Source organism: Cucurbita moschata, unplaced genomic scaffold (assembly GCF_002738365.1).
Source record: "Cucurbita moschata cultivar Rifu unplaced genomic scaffold, Cmos_1.0 Cmo_Scf00085, whole genome shotgun sequence".
NCBI lineage: Eukaryota > Viridiplantae > Streptophyta > Magnoliopsida > Cucurbitales > Cucurbitaceae > Cucurbita > Cucurbita moschata.
In genome coordinates, this window is record NW_019268601.1 from 68,449 (window position 1) to 92,879 (window position 24,431).

At 37.0% G+C, this 24,431-nt stretch overlaps 2 protein-coding genes across 2 annotated transcripts; both read left to right on the forward strand.

Moving 5' to 3' along the window:
• Positions 1-3,721: 3,721 nt before the first annotated feature.
• LOC111439025 (putative 1-phosphatidylinositol-3-phosphate 5-kinase FAB1D) lies at positions 3,722-11,172 on the forward strand. Its single transcript, XM_023076758.1, has 13 exons — positions 3,722-3,876; positions 4,554-4,816; positions 4,926-4,959; positions 5,043-5,669; positions 6,198-6,345; positions 6,428-6,769; positions 6,954-7,682; positions 7,816-8,150; positions 8,235-8,361; positions 8,448-8,585; positions 8,701-9,975; positions 10,051-10,317; positions 10,439-11,172. The coding sequence occupies exons 2-13, from the start codon at positions 4,609-4,611 to the stop codon at positions 10,775-10,777; spliced, it is 4,569 nt and encodes a 1,522-aa protein (XP_022932526.1). The 5' UTR covers positions 3,722-3,876; positions 4,554-4,608; the 3' UTR covers positions 10,778-11,172.
• A 2,406-nt stretch (positions 11,173-13,578) lies between these two features.
• On the forward strand, positions 13,579-19,511 carry LOC111439043 (probable arabinosyltransferase ARAD2). Its single transcript, XM_023076783.1, has 3 exons — positions 13,579-14,332; positions 15,990-16,243; positions 18,849-19,511. Exons 1-3 carry the CDS (start codon positions 13,654-13,656, stop codon positions 19,398-19,400), a joined length of 1,485 nt encoding a protein of 494 aa, XP_022932551.1. The 5' UTR covers positions 13,579-13,653; the 3' UTR covers positions 19,401-19,511.
• Positions 19,512-24,431: the final 4,920 nt, after the last annotated feature.

Sequence of the window (24,431 nt, forward strand, 5' to 3'; positions counted from 1 at the left end):
CTAATTACAATATTATATTATAATCTTGTTGTAATTTTTTTTTAATTGTTAAAAGATCTGGTTGTAATATTAAATTTTATTTTATTTTTAAAATTACGTTCATAATATAGATGTGCACTTGATTTTTTCAATTTTTAATAAATATTACATTGAAAAACGAAAACTTTTAAATAATTATTTCTTTAAAAAACAAGAATTTTTTTTTTTCAATTTTTAACAAACATTATATTGAAAAACGAAAAACTTTTAAATAATTATTTCTTTAAAAAACAATAATAATAAATTGAAAAAATTACTTACGGATAATTAAATTCAGCAAAAATAAATGAAAATTATCTTTGGTATAATAATAATAATAAATATATATATGGAATACAATTTAATATAAAAATTATCCTCTGAATCGATCCCATCCTACAATCTAATTGAGACAAAAATGTCAAAGCCAGATCTTCTTGCTACTTTTATTCCATTCATATTCGAGACCCCTATAATCAGGTCGGTGGAATCACATTTCACCACGTGGCAAAAGAACCAGTCGTGCTTACGAAATTACTGTACAAACGACTTTAGGTGATCCAACCACGAAATTTCCTCCTAATTTCGCATCGTTTGGCAAGCGTCTAAATCTTGGAACATTCAATTTATTTACATTCAGGACCTTATACTTCTATTTATTTAACTTTTGGCCACTAAATTTTAAATTTATCTCCATAGTCGGCCCCACTTTTCTTCGGGGTTTTTGTTGGTCACCGTCACAATCGGGCGGAATCTCACAGGCCAATGAATTCTTTTTTATTTTTATTTTTATTTTATAAAGTTAATAAAATCCACATAATTTTATTTAATTTTGACTTTTTTTTAGTGGCAGCTATTATTTTGCTTTTAAAGGTGTGCTTGAAAAAATATTAGAAAATATCGAAAACTTTGATATTTGTAGGATTATCATAATTATTATTTATTATAATTATTAACTAATTAAGCATGAAAGAAAAATTATGCTAAGGTTAATTTCGTAATTTTACTATGAAGAGTGGGTCATTATTTACTTTAAAGACTTTAAATAAATTTTAATGTGAATAAATATAATTTATAATTAATTAATATAAGGGTCGGTGATATGAACAACCTGAATAAAGTTCAAAACTCAACACAACCCTCTATTTTCTAGTTGGATTGGATTGGATTGTCGGGTTGTTTTTTTTTTCTTTTAATTATTTAAAAGAATCCTACTTATTCAAGTACATGTTCATTCATATCTAAAATCTTATAAAGTTCAAATATGAAACATTAACGAGTCACGGCTCAATTACAAACATAGGGTAGAATTAGATTAAATTGAGTCTCAGGGGCTGAAGTTCGACGCAGAGCTTTTTGGTTCTTTAGTAATCCAACAACTCCAGTTCTACAGGTTTCCACTAAAATGCATTAAGTAGCCCTCGAAGAGTCCGTTTATTCTCTCATCGCCTTCAAAGATATACCGACCTATTTTCGAACCGGTCAAATTGGTCGAGATGACCAAATAGAAAAAAAGTCAACTCACAGACCAAATCAAAATTTTAACCCAACTCACACCGATAAAAAAATCTAACCCAACCCAACCCAACTTTTTACAAATGAGTTGAATAACCTAAGATTGGTCGAATTATCTAATTATAGACAAATGTTGTTGGATTAATTAATTAATTAATTTACTTTTGAAATAATTTTGACTAAATCTCAAGGCAAAAAAATAAGAAAATCTGCGTAATCCAATTGTTGACCCAAATGGATAGTCTAAAACGCACAACACCCATTTGTTTTATTTTATTATTTTATTATTTTAAATTAAATTTCTCATTCAGACTTTTCCTCCCCTTCTAGATTAGCTTATAGTTTTTCTTTTTCTCTTAAAATAATAATAATTATTTTAATATGTACCTATTATTTATTTATTATTATAATATTAATTAATAAAAAATTTCAATAATACTTTTAAATTAAAAATAAATATACGTATTTTATTTCAAAACTGCTCTCAAAATTTCATTAATATTTTTTAAATTTTGTATTTTTTGAACATGTTATTAGCTATATTTTTTATTTTTTTAAAAAATTTAAAAGTATTTTTTGAAATTTAAAAAAGTTTAAAATTATTAATAAAATATTTGAACGTATTTTTGGAGTATATTTGAGAATTAAAAGAGTATTTTTTAAATTCTCTTGAAATTTACACGGCTAAAATGGGATTGAAATTTTATCCGAATTCTTTAACTTTTTGTTTAAATAGTGATTTGATCAAATCTCATTGACCATAATTTATTCTCGTAATTACGAGAAAATGTGTACTTACGGTAAAAAAGTCTGATCTTATCTTAACGGATAAAAAATATATATTCACGATAAATATAATATAATATGTTACCTTATTTGTCATAAGTTTTGATAAAAAAAATATATTTATCAAATTTTTTTAAATTTTCTTAATAATCTTAAAAGTAGGATAGAGTAAGGTTCAGATATAACCCTATTCTCGATTTGGTTAGGTTGGTCGGATTTACCCAATAAAAAGAAATGTCAATCCGTAAACCAATTCAAATTTTTTAAAACAAAAAATTCAACCCAATCTTAGTTGGATTAGATAGTTCGAGTTGGTCGGGTTCTCGAGTTATTTAAATAATTATAAAATCGATTTTTCGAGTTGGTCAAGTTGGTTGGGTTGACCCCATAAAAAGAAATGTCAATTCGTGAACCAACTCGAACTCTTTGAAACAAAAAATTAACCCAACCAACTCAGCCTTCGTTGGGTTGGATAGTTCCAGTTGGTCAGGTTCTCGGATTACTTAAATAATTATAGTGAAATTTGTGCTACCTATTTTAGAAAACGACAAAATCGATTTTTCAGGTTGGTCTAGTTGGTCGAGTTGACCAAATAAAAAGAAATGTCAATTGGTAAACCAACTCGAATTTTTTTGAAACAAAAAATCCAACCCCACTAACTCAACCTTAGTTGGGTTGGATAGTTATAGTTGGTCAGGTTCCGGAGTTATTTAAATAATTATAATAAAATTTGTTTTACCTATTTTAAAAAATGATAAAAATCGATTTTTTGGGATGGTCAAATTGGTCGTGTTGACCCAATAAAAAGAAATGTCAATCCGTGTATCAACTCGATTTTTTTGAAACAAAAAAATTCAACCCAACCGAACCCAACCATGCTTGGGTTGGATAATTCCAGTTGGTCGGATTCCCAGGTTATTTAAATACTCGTATTTTGGAAAATGATAATTTAAAAATTAATATATTTTAATCTCATAAATGTAAAGGAAAAAAGAAAAAGGGCGTTGTCTATTGTCAAATGAGAATGTTCCACAGTCGAACATAAATACCGTACAGCTGTATATAAAATATAAATAAATAAATAAATAAATAACAATTTATTATAAAAATAATAATGGAAAAAAATACAATGATTCGTTTTCTTTTTTTCTATATACAAATAAAAATTAAAAGAAAAAAATACAATAATTCTATACATACCATTATTCATATTTTGCTATTAATTACAAAATACGTGTGGGTCCCACCGTAAATTTTATTATTATTATTATTTTTTTTTTGAAACAGTAAATTTTATTATTTTATTATTTATTATTTTTCTCGCCTCCTTAATTGTCTATCCATGTCCCAATTTTATCTACCTTCGCTTACATTTCTTCTTTCCTTTCCCCCTTTTTCGCTTCAATATAAATACCCATTTCTCTCTCTCTCTCTCTCTTTCTTCGTCACTTTGAACTCTTCTGGACTCTGCAACCCGTCTCCCAGCTATACTCATTCTTCTATGCTTCTTCTTTGATTTCTTCACGCCCAATTAATTGAATCCGAAGTAACAACAAGGTCTTTCTCTCTCTCTCTTTATCTTGATCTTTGATTGATTTTGAAGAAATATCCACATCTTTGTACCTGTTGATTGCTTTTATGGGAAGTAATTTACTCCATTTCCTTCAATTCTCCTTCGTCTTTTTTGTATTTTGTGTTATGATCTTTTTTTAATGTTTCTTGGCTGTGAGGCTGCTGCGTCGGATTTGGTTTTCATGATTATCCGGTGGATTTTTAGTTAGTTGGTTGATGTTCAATTACGAAAGCGAATTCGTGTTTCTTTTCTTAAATTTTCTCGGTATGCTTTCTGATGATATAGTGTTGTGTTGGTGGGTGGGGGTGGATTTCTTGTGTTTCTTGGGAATTTGATTCACCTTCTTGATTTTTTTTCTTGGTGAAGAATTATAGTTGGAGATCTACGTATTGTTTTTTTTTTTTTTTTTATAACACAGATTCGTGGCTGCTTCAGTGTTATTTGGTACTCCGAATCACACTATTTGATTGGTATCAAATTTGTTTAAATGGCCTGATTGGATTGTGGACGTTAGATCATTTTGAATATTTGTTTTCTGCATGCAATATTTTAGAGGCTTTTGGTTCAGGGCTTGTAATGAATTGTCTATCGTAATTACTGATTAGTTTACAATCACTTAAATGTGGTTTCCATGTACTGACAATGATGTTGTTTTGCCTAGGATTGGTGTAGGAGAGGCTGTTCTTGAGTGAAATTACTGGAGTTTGGTGTGTGGTATGTGCCATTATTGTGGTGCTGTGATAACAGATTCAGAGGGCAAAAGGTTGGGGAATGGTAATTCGTTTGATTTAGATGATTCTGGCACCGTGTGTATATGTAGAGTTTGCAAAGAGAACCAGGAGCTCAAAACGATGAATCTGGATAATAAAAGTTCGAGTGAAGCGTTGATGTTAAGTCCAATGCCTTCGCTGTCGAGTTGCGATAGTAGGGTTTCAAGCTAATTATACTTCTTTCAAGTGTTTCCATACTAATTTTTTCCACCCTGAATCTCGGTTCTCATGATTTAATGCCTTTATCTTCTCTTTCATATCAGGTGATTGTTCAACAGTGGCAAATTTAGATGTCAAGTAAGATAGATTATTAAAAGAAATTTTTTTAGTCAACTACCACAACTTTTCTTGACGTCATTGCATACATTTTATTTTGTTAGGGATGGTCAAGACGGTACAACAAGAAGTAGCCAAGACAGCATCGATTGTAGGCAAGAAAGGATGTCACAGAACTGGAGCGAAGTAGTTCATAGCAACGGTCAACTCAGTGGAAGAGATGATGAAAGTGTAATCACAATTAGCCAAGAGGCAACACACAATGGCTCTGGTGTTCGTGTCAATGCGGAAATTGAGCAATCCCATTCTAATTGGTTGGATACTGATCTATGGGATCCTCCAGAGCCAGAGGACCCACAGGATCACATGGAGGGTGGGATGGGTTATGACGACGACGACGACGACGAGTTTGATGACAGCACAGAATGGAACACGTCAAGTTCCTTTAGTCGCTCTGTGGATGAAGCCAGTGTCAGCTATAGGATTAAAGAGCAAAAACAAAGGGCAATGCAACAGATTATGAATGGGAAGTTCAAGGTGTTCATTGGTCATCTTCTTAAATTCGTAGGCGTTGCCTCATCAGGGGAGGATAGTGAAAATTGGGTGGATATAGTTTCTTCTTTGTCCTGGGAAGCTGCCACATTTTTGAAGCCTGTAGTAAATGGTAAAGCGGTGGATCCAGAAGCTCATGTGAAAGTAAAGTGCATTGCAACCGGAACTCGCAGCCAAAGGTAACTTTGAAAACTACCTTGAAGTTTTGAGCATGTAATTTACTAAACTTTGTTATGTTGTCTGCAAACTTAATATCGAGAGGTATTTCTCCCTTTACTTAACCATAATTTTGATGTCTCTACTGCATCAGCCAATGCTTTGTGACTTCCTTGTTGGTATATACATACCTATTGGTTCGTTTAAACTTTTATAAACTATGCTATTTCATACAAGTTTCATTCAAATCGGGTGTTATAGACAATCTCATTCTTTATTCATTTTTAGTTAAAAGCTTATGTTACATATAACACGGACAAATGGATTCAAAAGCCTGTCTAGGAGCGTATTTCCTTTCCCTTAATTCTTCTTATTCTTCTCATTTGAAGTGATGGAATGAACAAGTGAAACATGTGAGAGTGAGTGGAGCACAAACCTTTGGGTGTGTGTGTGTGTGTGTGTGTGTGTTTTTCTCTCTTCCCTATTACATGTTAGTGCAACAGAGTAGGACAGCTTCTTACTTAGATTTTTTTTTCTTCTTACAATTGTAGTCAATTTGTCAAGGGTATGGTATTCAAGAAGCATGCAGCTCACAAGCACATGCCAACACATTGTAAGAACCCAAAGTTAATACTGATTGAAGGCATGCTTGGTGAGGCTCCAATAAGTAGACTGTCTTCATTTAATTCAATGGATCAGGTACTGAATTTAGATGTTTCAGTCTGACTATTCTGTCACTGAGAAATGCACAGGAAAATGATTTTTTACTGTCTGAACACAGGAAAATGATTTTACGAAGCATGTTATAGAGATGATTGAAGTTTGCACCGCAAATGTGATTTTAGTTGAGAAAACTACATCACGAGTTATCCAAGAAGCAATGCTCAAGAAAGGCATGACATTAGTGCTTGATATGAAGCTCCACCGTCTGGAGAGAATAGCTCTTTGTACTGGTTCACCAATTTTGACATCTGAAACTTTAATGAGCCAAAACACAAGACAATGTGATGCTGTTTACTTTGAAAAAATTGTAGAAGAACATGCTGGTCTTTTGGAAGGAGGAAAGAGGCCAACTAAAACTTTAATGTTTATTGAGGGCTGTCCAACACGTTTGGGTTGTACGGTCAGTATATTTTTTCTTATTTAGGCTATCTTTTACTATTATATCATTGAGTTTGAGACAAATTCTTTGATTATCTGTCACCTATACAAATGGATGATGGACGATATACTCTCTCTGATTGGACTTCATATCAAGCTTATTGATTTGATTTTATTTTATTTAAAAATTTTAAAATCTGCTGCAGATTTTGCTGAAAGGAGCTCACAGTGATGAATTGAAGAAGATAAAGGTTGTCGTGCAGATTGCTGTTGTTATGGCATTTCACTTAATGCTAGAGACTTCTTTCCTTGTTGATCAGCGAGCTATGTTTGCAACTATTCCATTTGGTGGAGTACCAGCTACTGTTTCATCCGATCCACAATCACCTTTAGAGCCTTGTAGCCCAAATGCACAAGGGGCTTCTAACGGATCAAACCTGGAGGGGGAACCATATAATCCTGCCATATTTTCTGGACTCTCATCCATTTCTGATTCATTAAAGAGAGTCATGGGAGAAAGTTTTTTCTTAGCTTCTCCCTGTCAGTCGTTTTCTTCTTATTTTGGACATGGAAAAGACCTGAGTGGCTTGGTTGCCAAGTCTGACTCAATTCCCTCTACTCCACCGGAAGCCGATCAATTTGATGTGGAAGTTAGGGGTAGTTCTGATGAAGAGAATTCAATTCATGAACAGTTTGTGCCCCATCAATCAACCTTTGATGAAGGCTTTGGATTCCATGAAACTGCTCCAAACTATTCTGAAGACAAACTGCCGGAGAAGACGCCATTCAATTCTCAGAGTATTTTGGTTTTGATGTCGAGCCGAAATGCTTCGAAGGGAACCATGTGTGAGCAAAGTCATTTCTCACATATTGTGTTCTACAAGAATTTTGATGCTCCTCTCGGGAAATTTTTACAAGAAAATTTACTAAATCAGGTTTGCAATGGAGTCGCAACAATGTTACTACTGTTCTTCTATCTTTATAATTTACTAAGCTGTTGAGAGTCTAGTCATGATAAAGATCAACATTGTTTACGATGGTTCTGACTCGATGTTGGTGAAATTGCAGAAGAACGTCTGCACAGTATGTGGTGAACTGCCGGAAGCTCACTATTACTATTACGCACATTCTCGAAAGCAGCTTTGCATTCAAGTCAAACAGCTTCCAGTCAATAAAGTTTTGCCAGGTGAAACAGAAGGAAAACTTTGGATGTGGAGTCGTTGCAGTAAATGTAAATCTAAGGGAGGACCTTCAAAGTCCACAAAAAGGGTGCTGATCTCTACAGCAGCACGTGGCTTGTCCTTTGGGAAGTTTTTGGAGCTTTGTTTCTCTGATTGTACTTTACCTAGTAAATCATCAGTTTGTGGTCATTCATTGTTTGGGGACTTCCTCTACTTCTTTGGGTACGTGTGGTCATAGTCCGGATGTTTACGTGTGCTTGCATTTCCTTTTTACCTATCCTTAGCTATTGTTCTTGTGGATTGTAGACTGGGCAATATGGTTGCTATGTTCAGATATACGGAGGTAGCAATATATACTGTCTCTATGCCTCCTCAGAAACTGGAGTTCAACAGTTCAATGAGACAAGGTCATCTCATCACAGAAACTGAAAATGTATGTAATCTTATCTATGATTGTCTGTCAATTGTCAATATATACTTCTCTGCTTTCTAACCAATTGTCAATCTTCTCTGTTCAAGGTTTACGCGAAAGGGATGATACTTTTCACTGAGATTGCGCAGTTTCTGAAGAAGATCATATCCGAACGTAAAAGTTCAACTGTAAACGACTTTTCTTTGTTAGAAGAAATGTTGAACGAAGAAAGATCAGAATTTGAGGTTAGCTTTAACTTTACTTCTTTTGAATTTCTTCTCCTTTTTTGCTTATGAAGAAGTGCATCTCTTATTTTTCTAAGGCATACTTTCCCCTTTCTTTTAATTGAATGAAACACAGCTAAATATTCAAAGTTCTCTTACTAAGAAAGGAAACCCGGACTTCCCTTTTCACAAATATCTCAGTCTGAATCGATTGCTCTGGGAGCTGCTACTAGAATCATGTATTTGGGATAAACGCTTGCAATTATTAACATCAGTGGGTGTTACATTAAACTCTGGCACCTCTGAAAATGTTGAGCCTGAACCAGTCGGACAAGAGGGATTAGAATCAATTGCACAAACTGATGATAGAAACGTTCAGCAAGATGTATCAGTCGATGAAAATGCATTACATCCGAAGGAAATTGCAGTCGAACATTTGGATGGAGAGTCCGATGGTGATGAACTTGGTTTACCTTCGGCGACTGAAGTCACGGAGATACCAATTATGGATGATCTGAGCCCCAAACAACTTTCTCGCCAAGGATCGTTGTCAAATGGCTTCAACCGTCGCCATTCGGATGATGAGGATCCTCAAGCAGTAAGGGTTCTGTCATCTGGTGATATTCCAAGTTCAACTGGTAATTTGACCTTGGACAAATTGTTCTGGACACCATTTTCGGAGATCCAGCAAATGCGCATGAGGGACATCCAGAGAAGTTATTTTCCCGAACTCAAATCCGTCAGCAACTATACTCCAAAACTCTTACCCACAGCCCATGACTTCATCAACAAAGAAGGACAGAAGCTACACATTTTTCTTTCAAATGAGAAGTTTATTGTTTCAGATTACGAGGGCGAACTCTCGAGCATAGTTGCTTGTGTACTTGCTTTGTTGAAGGATCTATCCCTTGAAACAGATCTTCATAATGAGGATAGTAAGGGAGAGGGTCTAAATAAAGTTCCCTCCAATGGATCCTCAGATTCTGATTCGAGCGTCTCTTCAGAAGAACATCAGTTCTCAAGTTTTGACAGGTTAAATTTGTTGGATTCTCTTCTCCCAAAGACTTTCAAGCGAGCCGAACATGAAGGGGTCATAAAGTCACTAGCAAAGGGAAAATATCTTGTGAATTGTCCATATTTCAATCAGTTCCGTGATCTTCGTAGACGATGCTGCCCATCTGAGCTCCATTACATAGCTTCCCTAAGCCGTTGTATACACTGGAATGCAAAAGGCGGGAAGAGCAAATCTTTCTTCGCCAAGACACTTGATGACAGGTTCATTATCAAAGAAATTAAAAGGACCGAATATGAGTCATTTATGAAGTTCGCTCCCGATTATTTCAAGTACATTAATGAATCATTTGACATGGGGAACCAGACCTGCCTCGCTAAAGTTCTTGGAATCTATCAGGTATGATAGACCGAACATTCCGAACATTCATTTCGTCAACATTTTGGTTGTCCTTGTTAACGTTCTTTTTAACAGGTAACGGTGAGAGAGCCCAAGAGTGGGAAAGAGGTGAGGCATGAATTGATGGTCATGGAGAATCTCAGTTTCGGTCGCAACATAATTCGCCAATATGATCTTAAAGGAGCTCTACATGCTCGATACAATCCAGCTACTAACGATTTTGGTGAAGTCCTCTTAGATCAGAACTTTGTGAATGACATGAACTCATCTCCCCTCTATGTTAATAATCAAGCAAAGCGTCGGTTGCAACGGGCTATTTGGAATGATACTGCTTTTCTCAATGTGAGTACAAAACTAATTCGTTTATGTTCATTAACAATTATACATTTCTTACAAATTTTTTAACATTTATGTCTCGTTTGATAAGCATTTGTTTACCCTAAGTTTCATCTTTTGTAAGCAGTCTATGAATGTTATGGATTATTCTCTGCTTGTCGGGGTCGATGCCGAGAAGAAGGAACTTGTATGCGGGATTATCGATTACCTTAGACAATACACGTGGGATAAGCAACTAGAGACATGGGCGAAATCCTCCCTGAGACCGAAAAATGTTCTGCCCACTGTTGTCTCTCCGAAGGAGTACAAGAGGAGATTTAGAAAGTTCATGTCTGCACACTTCTTGAGTGTCCCAGATAATTGGTGCCAGCAGCAGAATCTCCATGGGCCATGGGGAGCCTGTGGTGGCACCATAGATCGTGCTTCTTCCCAGACGAACGCCGAAGAAAATGATCTCTCTTCTTGAAGCCCATAGGGGCAGCAGGGGCTTCTCTGCTCGGTTTCGGTTTTAACATTATATATCTGATATCTATCGAAATGGAGAAAATGAGGTCTTTGACTAAAGTTCATGGCTGCTGCTGCTGCTGCTTCATTATACTTGCAAGTTCACTGTAGTGTAAATAGATGGGGTGGGCATGGCAAGGTCATTCATGAATTTGCCCTGATATTCTGCAATTTTTTAGCAAAATTCTAGGGTGGTGAAGTTGTTGTAGGCTCAGGTTGTCCAGTTGAGGGGCAAAAAAGTAATTGTCTAGTAAAAGTGTAAAGGTTAAGATTTGTTGATTTTTCTGATAGATTATATCCATTGATGATGTTCATTCATTTTCACAAAGAATCAAATATATAAATCCTTTTCTACTTAAACTCTCGTGATGACATTGTCTCGCCATCTTGGCTACCTATGGATATCATCACTATGTTAAAGGGCGGGTGGGGAGACCACCTGCTCAGGCATCTATTGTCGGGGTGCGGGTTGAAATCCATCGAAGCTCTACCTCCTCTGTAGTCATCACGTGCGGTCGCTCTATGAATGTGTGTGTGATCGTGATCTAACATGTGATGCAACAAAGTCTAGGTTACAAATCATTCTAGCATTGCTAGACGTAATCAAGCTTCAACTGTGCAGCTTCATCCATCACCAATATCTCCAATGGCGCCCGGTTACGCCTCGAATTAAGCTTAAACGAGCTCGACACCGTACAGAAGAACAACGACGCGTTCTTAAAGCAAAAGCTTTCGATCTCACCGCACCACGTAGTTTGTGGAAGCCTAAGTTCACTCAATGAATGTTTCAAAGATTACAAAACCAACACATAATCATTCCTCACCTTTGAAAGCTTCTCATACTTGGAAACTTTTTTGGAAAACATCTTCTCAAGCTCCTTAGAAACAACCCAATTTGAATACAATAATGATTCAAATGAATCCATCAAACTCATAAGATATCCCATCCTCTCAAAATTATGCTTCAAAATCCTTATGGGAATGTGAGTGCAAGAGATTGATATGCACTCTTTAAGCCCACAAGAAATGGTTTTGTACTTCTCCCTTACAAATTTAATGAAAGACGTCTTTTTTTTAGGGAGCCCGTTGAATGGATAGTCGTGACCTTTTCTTGACGTCCTTCCTGTCGAAAAGACACAAGCTCTTTTCTTTGTAACCCTGCCTGTTTTTGAGAAGCCCTAGCCGTTATGTTTCTGATGACCTTATTGTCTTCCATGAAGGACTTCTTTTTTTTTAAGGGAGCCCATCGAACGGATAGCCCTGACCTTTCCCAACCCTCCTTCCTGGCAAAAAGGCATAAGCTCTTTTTTCTGTAATACTCCCTCTTTCTGAAAAGTCCTATCTGTTATGTTTCAGACTTTTTTCGTTCTTCGATGACTTCATTGTCTTCCAAGAACGGCTTCTTATTTTTAGGGGAGCCCGTCCAACGGATAGCCCTGACCTTTTCCAACCCTCCTTCCTGTCGAGAAGATAAAAGCTCTTTTTTATGCAACACTACCTCTTTCTGAGAAGCCCTATCTATTATGTTCCCGACTTGTTTTCGTTCTTCGATGAGCTCATTATTTTTCAAGAAAGATTTGTATGGAGGGACACATTCTTCAAGAAAATCCACCATGGAATCAAAACAATGCCTCTTCCCCAATTTTAAGCCTGATTTCGTACGACATGCAAATACTACCAAACAATTTGAAATTTTCATTCTCTACGAATTTAAATGACAATTCATTCATAATTATCATCTTTACCTCTCGTTTGATTAAATAATGAAGTAACAATATTACTACCATCCTTTCTATCTATTGAACGTTGAAAACTTGGAGTGGTTTGTACTTTTGTCCTCCACCCTATGTGTACTTTCTACACTGATCTTTTAAGTGCTTCCATAACGTGCTAGATTTAGAAGAATTAGTATCACAAGTATATAGTTGTACTTGCACCTCTTATTACTGTGTCCTAATTTGTAAAGTGATCACACACAGTTGATTTACTGGGTTTCTTCTTCTTAAAGTCAGATTGTGCAGCCAATGGTGACTTCGATGCATTATAATTACTAAAGCTACTTGCACGTCTCGTTGCACTATTGTTTTTCATCTATAAAAAAAAATAAAATAGAACTATTATGATTCAAACATTCAACCGAATATGAACAATTAGCATAGGATACATCAAAGTTAAAATATACAAGGGGATATGACAAAGGGAAAAAAAGCTCATCGGTTATGGCAATTGAGACTAAAGTAATTATTGGGTTTTGCTAAAAAGTGTGAGACTTTGTAAAAAGGGATGAGAGACGAGACCGCAGCAATGGATTATTGGGCTTTGACTTTGGGCCTTGGATTTCAATTTTTTTTTCAATATTTTCAGGTTGGGTCGAGTTGACCCAATTATTCTCTTTTGGAACTCGAATTCAATCCAAATCAGATCGGGTCTAAAAAAATGAACCTAACCCAAACTCGAAATCCAACACAACCCAACCCAACCCTTATATTTCGGTTGGGTCGAGTTGGGTTCTCGAGTTTTCGAGTTGGGTTTACACCCCTAAAAAATACTGACACTTCTATAGAATCTATAGAACTATACACCCGAAATTGAACCGAGTTAATTCGGGTTCAAAAGAAAATATAACCCAACCCAACCCAATCCCTATAATCTCGGGTTGGGTTGGTCTAAAGGTAATTAATTTTTTTTTTCTAATTAAGAATATTAATGAATTTTTGAAAACTATGTTTTCAATTTTTTTTTGAAAGTGTTAGAAGTTTTGGGAGACTACGAAGAGTGTATTGTTAGGAGCTATGGCCCGTCGGCAAATCGATTTGTTATTTCTCTCTCAATTCCACAATGGAATCACTGATAAAACCCACAGATTATGAGTTTAGAGCCAACAGATCCAAACCAGAAATGGCTCAAAAGACGGACCCTTCTCTCTGCTCTGTGCCAATTCTGTTTCTCCTCACTCTTCTCTTAACCCTCTCCTTCTCCCTTTTCCTCCTCTTCACTCGATCTTCCAATCCCTCATCTCTCTTCAATCCCAACATCTCTCCTTCTTCACCTCAATCCATCAAAGTCTTTATTGCAGACCTTCCCAGATCTCTCAACTATGGCCTTCTCGACCAATATTGGGCGATCCAGTCCGATTCGAGGCTCGGCAGCGACGCGGATCGTGAAATTAGATCGACCCAGATGAAGAAAACCCTCGAGTTCCCTCCGTATCCGGAGAATCCGTTGATCAAGCAATACAATGCGGAGTATTGGATTTTGGGGGATTTGATGACGCCAGAGGCGCAGAGAGATGGATCTTTTGCTAAGAGGGTTTTTGTGGCTGAGGAAGCCGATGTGGTTTTTGTGCCGTTTTTCGCTACATTGAGTGCTGAAATGCAATTGGGAATGGCTAAGGGGGCGTTTAGGAAGAAGGTGGGGAATGAAGACTATGAGCGGCAGAGGAATGTGATGGATTTTCTTAAGAGTACTGATGCTTGGAAGAAGTCTGGTGGGAGAGACCATGTTTTTGTTCTTACTGGTATGTTTCTCTTATCTCTAACGCTATAATTTTGCATTGGATTGCTGTCGTTGTTGAGAAGTTATTGAAATCTGTCATGCTGGCTCTGGTGTTAGTAGATCTTCCTGTTAGAAATTTGCAGGAGTTTTGTTATTTTATAGTTTTGAGTTTGCTATCGTTTGTTAATTGGTTTGGTTGTCTATTTGGTTTTAAGTTAAAATCGTCTATAAAATCGAGATTTCGATGAGTTATTAAGGTAGTTCTTCATTCAATTGAAGAGAACACGAGGGATGAGCGATGATCGATCTACCTCAGTTTTGCATTGGTTTACCCATTTGCTGAAACCTCCCTCCATAGTCCTTCACGGTAGAGAACATGAGGGATGAGTGATGATTGACCTACCTCAGTTTTGCATCGGTTTACCCGCTTGTTGAAACCTTCCTCCATAGTCCTTCACGGTAGAGAACACGAGGGATGAGCGATGATTGACCTACTTCTGTTTTACATTGGTTTACCCATTTGCTGAAACCTCCCTCCATAGTCTTTCATGGTAGAGAACACGAGGGATGAGCGATGATCGACCTATCTCAGTTTTGCATCGGTTTACCCGCTTGCTGAAACCTCCCTCCATAGTCCTTCACGATAGAGAACACGAGGGATGAACGATGATTGACCTACCTCAGTTTTGCTTCGGTTTACCCGCTTGTTGAAACCTTCCTCCATAGTCCTTCACGGTAGAGAACACGAGGGATGAGCGATGATTGACCTACTTCTGTTTTGCATTGGTTTACCCATTTGCTGAAACCTCCCTCCATAGTCTTTCATGGTAGAGAACACGAGGGATGAGCGATGATCGACCTACCTCAGTTTTGCAGCGGTGTACTCGCTTGCTAAAACCCCCCTCCATAGTCCTTCACGGTTGAGAACACAAGGGATGAGCGATGATCGACCTACCTCAGTTTTGCATCGGTTTACCCGCTTGTTGAAACCCCCCTCCATAGTCCTTCACGATAGAGAACACGAGGGATGAGCGATGATCGACCTACCTCAATTTTGCATCGGTTTACCCGCTTGTTGAAACCTCCCTCCATAGTCCTTCACGGTAGGGAACACAAGGGATAAGTGATGATCTACCTACCTCAGTTTTGCATCGGTTAACCCGCTTAGTGAAACCTCCCTCCATAGCCGATTGAATGGTTGGATAGCCACCTAACCGTTATGAATAATGAAACATGAGGAAGAGTAAACCCAGTAGTCACATATTACTAGACTTCCTCTATCCCACTCCCCTCCCTATCTCTCTCGACCCATTCACCGGAGTATGTTGGGCTGTAATGCCTCTATTCCTATCCCATCCTTGATTTATGGTCTCTGGGTCTTCCCGCTATCAATCCCGGTGCAAAAGCATATGAATGCGGAAGACCGACTTCTTTTCATTATCATTAAACATGTGGATGAGTTCTTGTTCGAGAGGGAGTGATTGTTGAGTGTAATTAGTAGCAACTTTTGTAATTTTTAGTTTGTGTTTCCTATTTGGTTAATACTTTGTATTAGCTATCCTCTTAAGATCTTCGTTCTTGATGCTATCAAGAACTAATACTGTTGCGTGTCTTAGCATGTTTTGATTTAGTCCTCTGGGTTGTCAGGTAATGTTAAAACTTGAAGCATTCTTTGACAGACCCAGTGGCAATGTGGCATGTCAAAGCTGAGATAGCTCCGGCTGTTCTGCTTGTGGTTGATTTTGGCGGATGGTTCAGGCTTGATGCAAAATCATCCAACAGTTCCTCGCCGGATATGATTCAGCACACTCAAGTTTCAGTACTTAAGGATGTGATTGTTCCATATACTCATTTACTACCTCGGCTGCACTTATCAGAAAACGAGAAGCGTCGGACCTTGCTTTATTTCAAAGGGGCGAAACATCGACATCGGGTTAGTATTGAATCTCTTTCAATTAGTATGATACATGTTTGACATCGGTTGGAGAGGGGAACGAAGTGCTCTTTATAAGGGTGTGGAAACCTCTCCCTACTAGATGCATTTTAAAAATGTGAGGTTGACGACGATACATAACGGACAAAAGCGGACAATATCTGCTAGCGGTGGGTTTGAGCTGTTACAAATAGTATCAGAGCCAGACACCGAGCGGTGTGCCAGTGAGGACACTGGCCCCCCAAGAGGGTGGATTGTGAGATCCCACATCGGTTGGAGAGGGGAATGAAAGATTCTTTATAAGGGTGTGGAAACCTCTCCCTAGCATACTCGTTTTGAAACTGAGAGGCTGATGATGATACGTAACAGGCCAAAGCAGACAATATCTGCTAGCGGTGGATTTGGGCTGTTACAAATGGTATCAGAGCCAGACACTGGGTGGTGTGCCAGTGAGGATTCTGGGCCTCCAAGGGAGGTGGATTGTGAGATCCCACCTCGGTTGGAGAGGGGAATGAAGCATTCTTTACAAGGGTGTGGAAACCTCTCCCTAGCAGATGCGTTTTAGAACCGGGAGGCTGATGACAATACGTAACGGGCTAAAGCGGACAATATCTGTTAGCAGTGGGCTTGGACTGTTACAAATGGTATTAGAGCCAGACATTAAGCAGTGTGCCAATGAGGACGTTGGGCCCCCAAGGGGGTGGATTGTGAGATCCCATATCGGTTGGTGAAGGGAATGAAGCATTCTTTATAAGAGTGTGGAAACCTCTCCCTACCAGATGCATTTTAAAACTGGGAGGCTGACGACGATACGTAACGAGCTAAAGTGGACAATATTTGCTATCGGTGGACTTGGACTGTTACAAATTGTATCAGAGTCAGGCACCGAGCGGTGTGCCAACGAGGACATTGGGCCTTCAAGGGGGGGTGGATTGTGAGATACCACATCAATTGAAGAGGGGAGTGAAATATTCTTTAGAAAGGTGTGGAAACTTCTCTTTAGCAGACGTGTTTTAAAATCGTTAGGCTACCGGCGATACGTAACAGGCCAAAGCAGACAATATATGCTAGCTATTACACAAACTATCATTTAGAAAGAACGAAAGAATATGTTATAAGGAGATTAAAAAAAATAAATAAATAAAGAAAAAGGAACAAGCCCATCTAACAAGGGCATCGGTATGCTACATGTTAGTTTGCTCGATCCAACTTAAGATCTTATATTCTCTTAGTTCTGTCAACCGGAGATTCGCCGATAAGGCATTTCGTCTATATAATATTTTAACCTGCATCACTGGCCTAGTAATTTTAAGGGACGACCTATACCCATATACTTTTTGGCACGATAATTGTAACAGCCTAAGCCTACTGCTAGTAGATATTGTCCTCTTTGAGTTTTTCCTTTCGGGCTTCCCTTCAAGGTGTTTAAAACGTGTCCGCTAGGGGAGGTTTCCACATCTTTATAAAGAATGCTTCGTTCTCCTCCCCAACCGATGTGAGATCTCACAATCCACCCCCTTCGGGGCCCAGCGTCTTCAATGACACTCGTTTTTCTCTCTAATCAATGTGAGATCTCACAATCCATCCCCCTTCGGGGCCCAGCGTTGTCGCTGACACATCGCTCGATGTCTAGCTCTGATACCATTTGTAACAGTTAAAGCCCACTGCTAGTAAACATTGTCCTCTTTGAGCTTTCTCTTTCGGGCTTCCCCTCAAGGTTTTTAAAACGTGTCTACTAAGGGAGGTTTCTACACCCTTATAAAGAATGCTTCGTTCTCCTCCCCAACCGATATAGGATCTTATAGTAATGCAAACCATTATAGCCATTCCTATGAATGTTTTAATATTGTAGAGATGGATCGTTGTTTCTTTATGAGATTAGTCAAATTGTAAGTTGTTTTAACAACCTTGATGGATAGAAAAAAATATTTCACCTTTTTATTTTACGCTGTTGTCAATTTGTAATGCTGAATTCTGCTTGAGAAATGACTGTTTTACTACCTCACTAGACATGATAGTTCCTCTTTAAGACTAGTACGACGATGTAACAGCCAAGCCCATCGCTAATAAATATTGTTCGTTTTATCTCATACGTATCGCTGTCAAACTCACGATTTTAAAACGCGTCTAGTAGGAAGATGTTTCCACACCCTTATAAGGAATGGTTTGTTCCCCTCTCTAACCAATGTAGGATCTCGGAATCCTCCCCTTTAAGGGCCCAACGTCCTCGCTAGCATACCGCTCGATGTCTGGCTAGCAAATATTGTCTTCTTTGGGCTTTTCCTTTTGAGTTTCTCCTCAAGGTTTTTAAAACGCGTCTGCTTGGGAGAGGTTTCCACACCCTTATAAAGAATGTTTCGTTCCCCCTCCAACCGATATGGCATCTCACCTCCAGCTTAAAACTTGGGACGGATGTCTCCTCTGAGTAGAATAATTTTCTTATTGAATTTTTCCATTGATACAAGTTTCTTATACATCCGTGCACGCACTCGTGCTCGTGTGAACTGGGATAGCTTAAACCATATATTTATCGACTAAACGTTGGTTCTTATCGAACTCCAAGTTGTTCCGAAGCTGATACTTTCTACTTATTTTTGTATCAAAGGGGGGATTGGTGAGGGAGAAACTCTGGGACTTGCTGACTAATGAGCCAGATGTTATAATGGAAGAAGGATTCCCAAATGCCACAGGTAAGGAGCAATCTATCAGGGGGATGAGATCATCAGAGTTCTGCTTGCACCCAGCTGGGGATACCCCGACATCGTGCCGCCTTTTTGATGCCATCCAAAGTCTCTGTATACCCGTCGTCGTAAGCGACAACATCGAGCTTCCATATGAAGACATGGTGGATTACTCAGAATTCTGCGTCTTTGTAGCTGTTAGTGATGCATTGAAACCAAACTGGCTTGTAAAGCACCTGAGAACCATCCCTGAAGAACAGAGGAACAGATATCGGCGATATATGGCTCAGGTTCAACCCGTTTTCAAGTACGAGAACGGGCATCCGGGTGGTATCGGGCCAGTTGCTCCAGATGGTGCTGTAAATCACATATGGAGAAAAGTCCACCAAAAGCTGCCTATGATCAAAGAAGCCATTGCTAAGGAGAGAAGAAAACCAGAGGGTGTGGTAGTTCCTCTTCGCTGCCATTGTACCTAATATCATTCGCTGAAGCTTTTGTGTTAGTTTGCATTGATTTATTGATTCAAACCCATAAATGATGATTTTATAGAGCTTTATTATAATGAAAGTATCCCTTTTTTTTAGTTAGAACATGTCTTGCTTGGAGTCACTAGAATTGAAGTTGTGAAATTTAATGATTTTACTTGCAATTAAAATGCTTCATTTCATGTTGATATTAGATTAGATGGGCAAAATTGTGGTGTCAAAGTTCAAATCCTGTCACCCAACCTTGGAACCCAACCCAACCGAACCCAAATTATAAGGGTTGGGTTGAGTTGGATTAGTTCTCAGATTTGGGTTGGGTTCATTTTTTTTTTAACCCGATCAAGTTTGGGTTAGGTTCAAGTTCCAAAAGAAATTGATGGGATCAACCCGATCCAACCTGAAAACACTAAAATAAAAAATTTGAAGCCCAACTTTTGAAATAGTTGTACCACAAAACTAGAAAGTTCAAACCAGAGATTCTTTGTTATTTTGTGTTTCTCATTCTTCCTCTCTTAGTCGATGTCGGTCTCCATCTCCCTCTTTGAGTCTCACGTCATCGGTCTCAGGGTGCTCAACTGCTCGTCTCCGTCTGTGAGCTTCTAAACTTCAAAAAGAAGAGAAAAAATAAGGGAAAAAGCTCATCTCTGTTTACGTTTTGAATTTTTTTTTTTTTTTGGAACAACCTGAACCCAACCCGAAAATAGAGGGTCGGGTTGGGTTGGGTTGGGTTACCAATCCAACCAACCCGAACTTTCAGGTTGGGTCAAAAAAAATCCCACAACCCAGCCCAACTCGGATCATGTACACCCCTAATGGAGATAAGCTAAATTATGACCCAAATTCACTCTTCGTTATTAAGATTCAAACATATCAGCTAAGGATGTTCACAAGGTAGGCTAAGACGAGGTATCTCTATTTCAATCCTCATCTCTATGAACTTTCTCGTTTATTTTACAAGGATCAAAGTAGGGATCCACCGTGGAGACTTTGTGGAGGTTATTCTCCGTGACAAAATAACATAGGTTCTTTTAAAAACACCAAAACATGGTAAATTTCTAATATAATTATCAATTTAAAGATTCTTGAATGTAATAATGATATTATTAAAATGTCGTTTAGTTTCCTTTTTATGATTGTAGTTCTTAGTTTGATTTTAATTACCTCTAAATAGAGAATCTCTCATGTGTTCAAAGGTGCTACGTTTGAGGCTATCTGCATGAAGAACGATGAGTCAATAGACAACTTTTCCATGAAGTTGTCGATAATCACCTCTTTATGTAATGTTCTGATTAAATCTACCTTAGTTATGGTTGTTTCATTCCTAAAAATATTAAAAGGAATAGAAAACAAATCAAGAGACGTAAGTGGAATCCATAAACAACTCCAAAAGAAGAACAATGAGTGGTACAATGAATTGCTTTATTATATGCAAACTCTACCGATGACAAACATTTTTTCCAAGATTTAATATTTTTAGAAATAATAGTCCTAAGCAATACTCCTACTATTTTATTAACCACCTCAGTTTGTCCATTAGTCCGAGGATGACATGTAGTTGAAAACAACTTTTTACCCGATTTATCCATAATACTTTTCGAGAGTGACTTAAAAATTTAACATCCCGTCCCTAACAATTATTCTGGGTATTGTATGTAATCTTACTACTTCCCTGAAGAATAAGTCAGCGAGATGCTTTACATCATCGGTTTTGTTGCATGCAATAAAATGAGCAATTTTACTAAATTTGTCTACCATCACAAGAATACTATCTTTGTCGTGCAAACCATGAACAAAATCTATAAGTATATTAGTCCAATGTTGGATAGTAAATTCAAAGAAGTATACCATCCATTTGGTTGTGATCTAGATTTAGCTTCTTTATATTTAAAACATTGGCTACAAAACTTACACTCTACTTCACCTTCAGTCAAGTGAAGTGTTCATGCAATATATTATAAGTTTTATTGATCCCAAAATGTCTTATTAAGCCACTACCATATGCTTCTTTTAGAGAGCATTTAGTAATACAAACCTTACTTCTCTTAAATAGAAATTCATTAAACACATAATAATCATCCACAACTTTTTTTTGCTAGACAATATGATAAATAGTTCTAAAATCTTGGTCATTTCTATATAATTATTTAATGTGCTCAAATTCAAAAAGTTTTGGACGAAGAGAAGTAAAGAGATTGTACATTCTAGATAATGCATCAACTACCATATTATCCTTAACTTGTTTATATTTGATGACGTACGAAAATGTTTCAATAATCTCCACCCACTTTGCATGCCTACATTTCAGCTTGCTTTAACCCTTTAAATACTTCAAGCTTTCGTGATTAGAGTGGATAGAAAATTCTCCCGGCCATAAGTAGTGTTGTCACACTCGCAATGTGCCAACTAAAGTAAAAAATTCTTTATAATAGGTAGAATAGTTCAATGTTATCCCATTTAGTTTTTACTAAAATACATTAAGAGTTTTCCATCTTGCATCAAAATAGCACATATGCCCGAACCACTTGCTTCACACTCTGTTTCAAAAGTTTTATCAAAGTTAGACAAAACAAGTAATGGTGCATTGCTTAATTTCTTCTCAAACAAATTGAATGTATTCTCTTGCAATTCATCAAGCATATTGTCTAGTCTAGGAATAGGATGTCAATACTTTATAGTGATTTTGTTGATGGCTCTACAATTCATACACATGCGCCACGTTCCATCTTTCTTTGGCACCAATAAGACTGGTATAGAACATGGACTCAAACTTTCTTGTATATAGCCCTCATCCGTGACCTCCTCTACTCGTCTTTGAATTTCTTCAGTCTCTGTTGGATTGGCTCTACAAACTGATCTATTAGGTATGACCGCCACGAAATGAAGTCTATTTTATGTTCAATACCTCTAATGGGAGGTAGTCCTTTAGGTACTTTATTTTGGAACATGTCCTCAAATTTATGTAAAAAAGATTGAAACATACCGGCAAAAATAAGTTGTTATCGTTTGAGACCAAACATCCTTCCTTGTACATAAGTACAAAAATAGTTTTTTTTTTTGTAAAAATATTGCTCTTCTCGCCTCTCCAACTCTACCCAAAGAACTCACTTTTTTTTTTCCTCTTCAATTCCATCTCTTTTTTTTTTTTCACTATTTTTTTTCTATTTTATTTTTCTCTAATTTTTTATGCAACTTTAATGGGTCATTAAATACATATGCAAAACTTAAACGTACTACTATATCTTATAAAAGAATACCTATTCAAATAACCATCATACGTAACTTTCCAATTAAATTGCCAAGGTCGGCCAAAAAATATGTCATAAAAAACAATGGTAACACATCACAAATAACTTCATCTTTATATTTTTTCAAAGTAAAAGATATTAAAGCATGAGAAACTACTTTCGTTGTTCTATTGTCATTGAGCCATTGAAGCTTGTAAGTTTTATGATAAACGAGGAACACGAAGCAAAAGGATCCGTCCTTGAATGAAACGTCGAAACTAATCTAACGTAGGCACTTGCCCTAGTAGGTTTTGTGATAAACGAGGGGCACGAAGCATACCTGAGATGATTTGAATGTGTCAAGAGTGAACAAATCATTTATAAATGTTGCAGTGGCTAGAGCACGTACATACGTAAGGGCACAACATGAAGAGGTACTAGATGATTAATTGCCTATAAACAGAGAAATAGAATCCTGACTAATCGTCAGAAATTGACCCGATGAGTAAAGTAGGACAAAATTTCTTTATGTACAACGATAAGTAAGAGAAAACCGTCAAATTTCATACCCAAGTTAGACTTTCTTAGAGTATTGATATGAACCAAGAGACATCAATCATACAATATGCTTCAATGAAGATGTGAAGAAAAGGTTGTCAAAATTATCAAAAGATGTTTCAATTCATGCTACATTGAAGAAGAATAAAGTTTGATTGTTGTAAATTTTGGGTGGGTTATAATTTAGAGTTATTGTGTTTTAAGACTTTTTATTTAATTTCGGTTATATTTACATAATGGCTAATTATGGCCATAAAGTGTGAATGTTACAACTTTTAGAATGCTTTCATTTTGAGGCTATATAAAGCCATCTATGTTGTATTTGTAATAAGACTTAGAAGATATATCAAAAGAAGCATTTGTGCTTTTCTTTAGCCAATGGCTAAGTTTCTTTGCAACTCTATGTAGTTTAGGTTGCATGTAGAATCATTCAAGCTCGATATGATCAATCTTGCTTGTGGAGTGATTCGAATCTCAATCAAGTGTTCTTGTCTTGAGATATTTGATCAACAAGAATCATTGAAGCTAGACATGATCGATCTTGCTTCTGGAGTGATTCGAATCTCAAACAAAGTGTTCTTTGCTTGAGATATTCGATCCACAAGGTAATCCGAATCTTACTCCCCTTGTAGTTGATTCCTTATCTTATCATTTGGTATCAGAGCTTCAGGCTCAAGATCGGATATATGTTTCCTTTGCGTTTCTTCTCAATTTAATTTTTATTTATTTTTCATCTTTTTAGTTTTTAATCGACCCAAAGTTCAAAATTCAATTTTTCTCTATTTAAAATTTTGAGAGGTGAGAATGAGAGCTTCATTTGTGTAAATGAGTGCAAACAGAGTGGCCTAAAATTCCTTGAGTGTATACACGTGAGAGAGTGTTGTGAGGTCCTTTGTATTTCCATAACTTATTTTTTGCAGCAAAGTTTCACAAATAGATTCGAGGACGAATCCTCTTGAAGAAGTGGAGAATGATATGAACCAAGAGACATCAATCATACAATATGCTTCAATGAAGATGTGAAGAAAAGGTTGTCAAAATTATCAAAAGATGTTTCAATTCATGCTACATTGAAGAAGAATAAAGTTTGATTGTTGTAAATTTTGGGTGGGTTATAATTTAGAGTTATTGTATTTTAAGACTTTTTATTTAATTTCGGTTACATTTACATAATGGCTAATTATGGCCATAAAGTGTGAATGTTACAACTTTTGGAATGCCTTTAATAGTTTCATTTTGA

Excerpts from the sequence above, each read along its gene's own strand:
- LOC111439025 (XM_023076758.1), top strand. The coding sequence starts at position 4,609 with ATGTGCCATTATTGTGGTGCTGTGATAACAGATTCAGAGGGCAAAAGG. Across the intron at positions 4,817-4,925 it reads TTCGCTGTCGAGTTGCGATA|GTGATTGTTCAACAGTGGCA; the intron begins GTAGGGTTTCAA and ends CTTTCATATCAG. Across the intron at positions 8,151-8,234 it reads GACTTCCTCTACTTCTTTGG|ACTGGGCAATATGGTTGCTA; the intron begins GTACGTGTGGTC and ends TGTGGATTGTAG.
- LOC111439043 (XM_023076783.1), top strand. The coding sequence starts at position 13,654 with ATGGAATCACTGATAAAACCCACAGATTATGAGTTTAGAGCCAACAGA. Across the intron at positions 14,333-15,989 it reads CCATGTTTTTGTTCTTACTG|ACCCAGTGGCAATGTGGCAT; the intron begins GTATGTTTCTCT and ends ATTCTTTGACAG. Across the intron at positions 16,244-18,848 it reads GGGCGAAACATCGACATCGG|GGGGGATTGGTGAGGGAGAA; the intron begins GTTAGTATTGAA and ends TTTGTATCAAAG.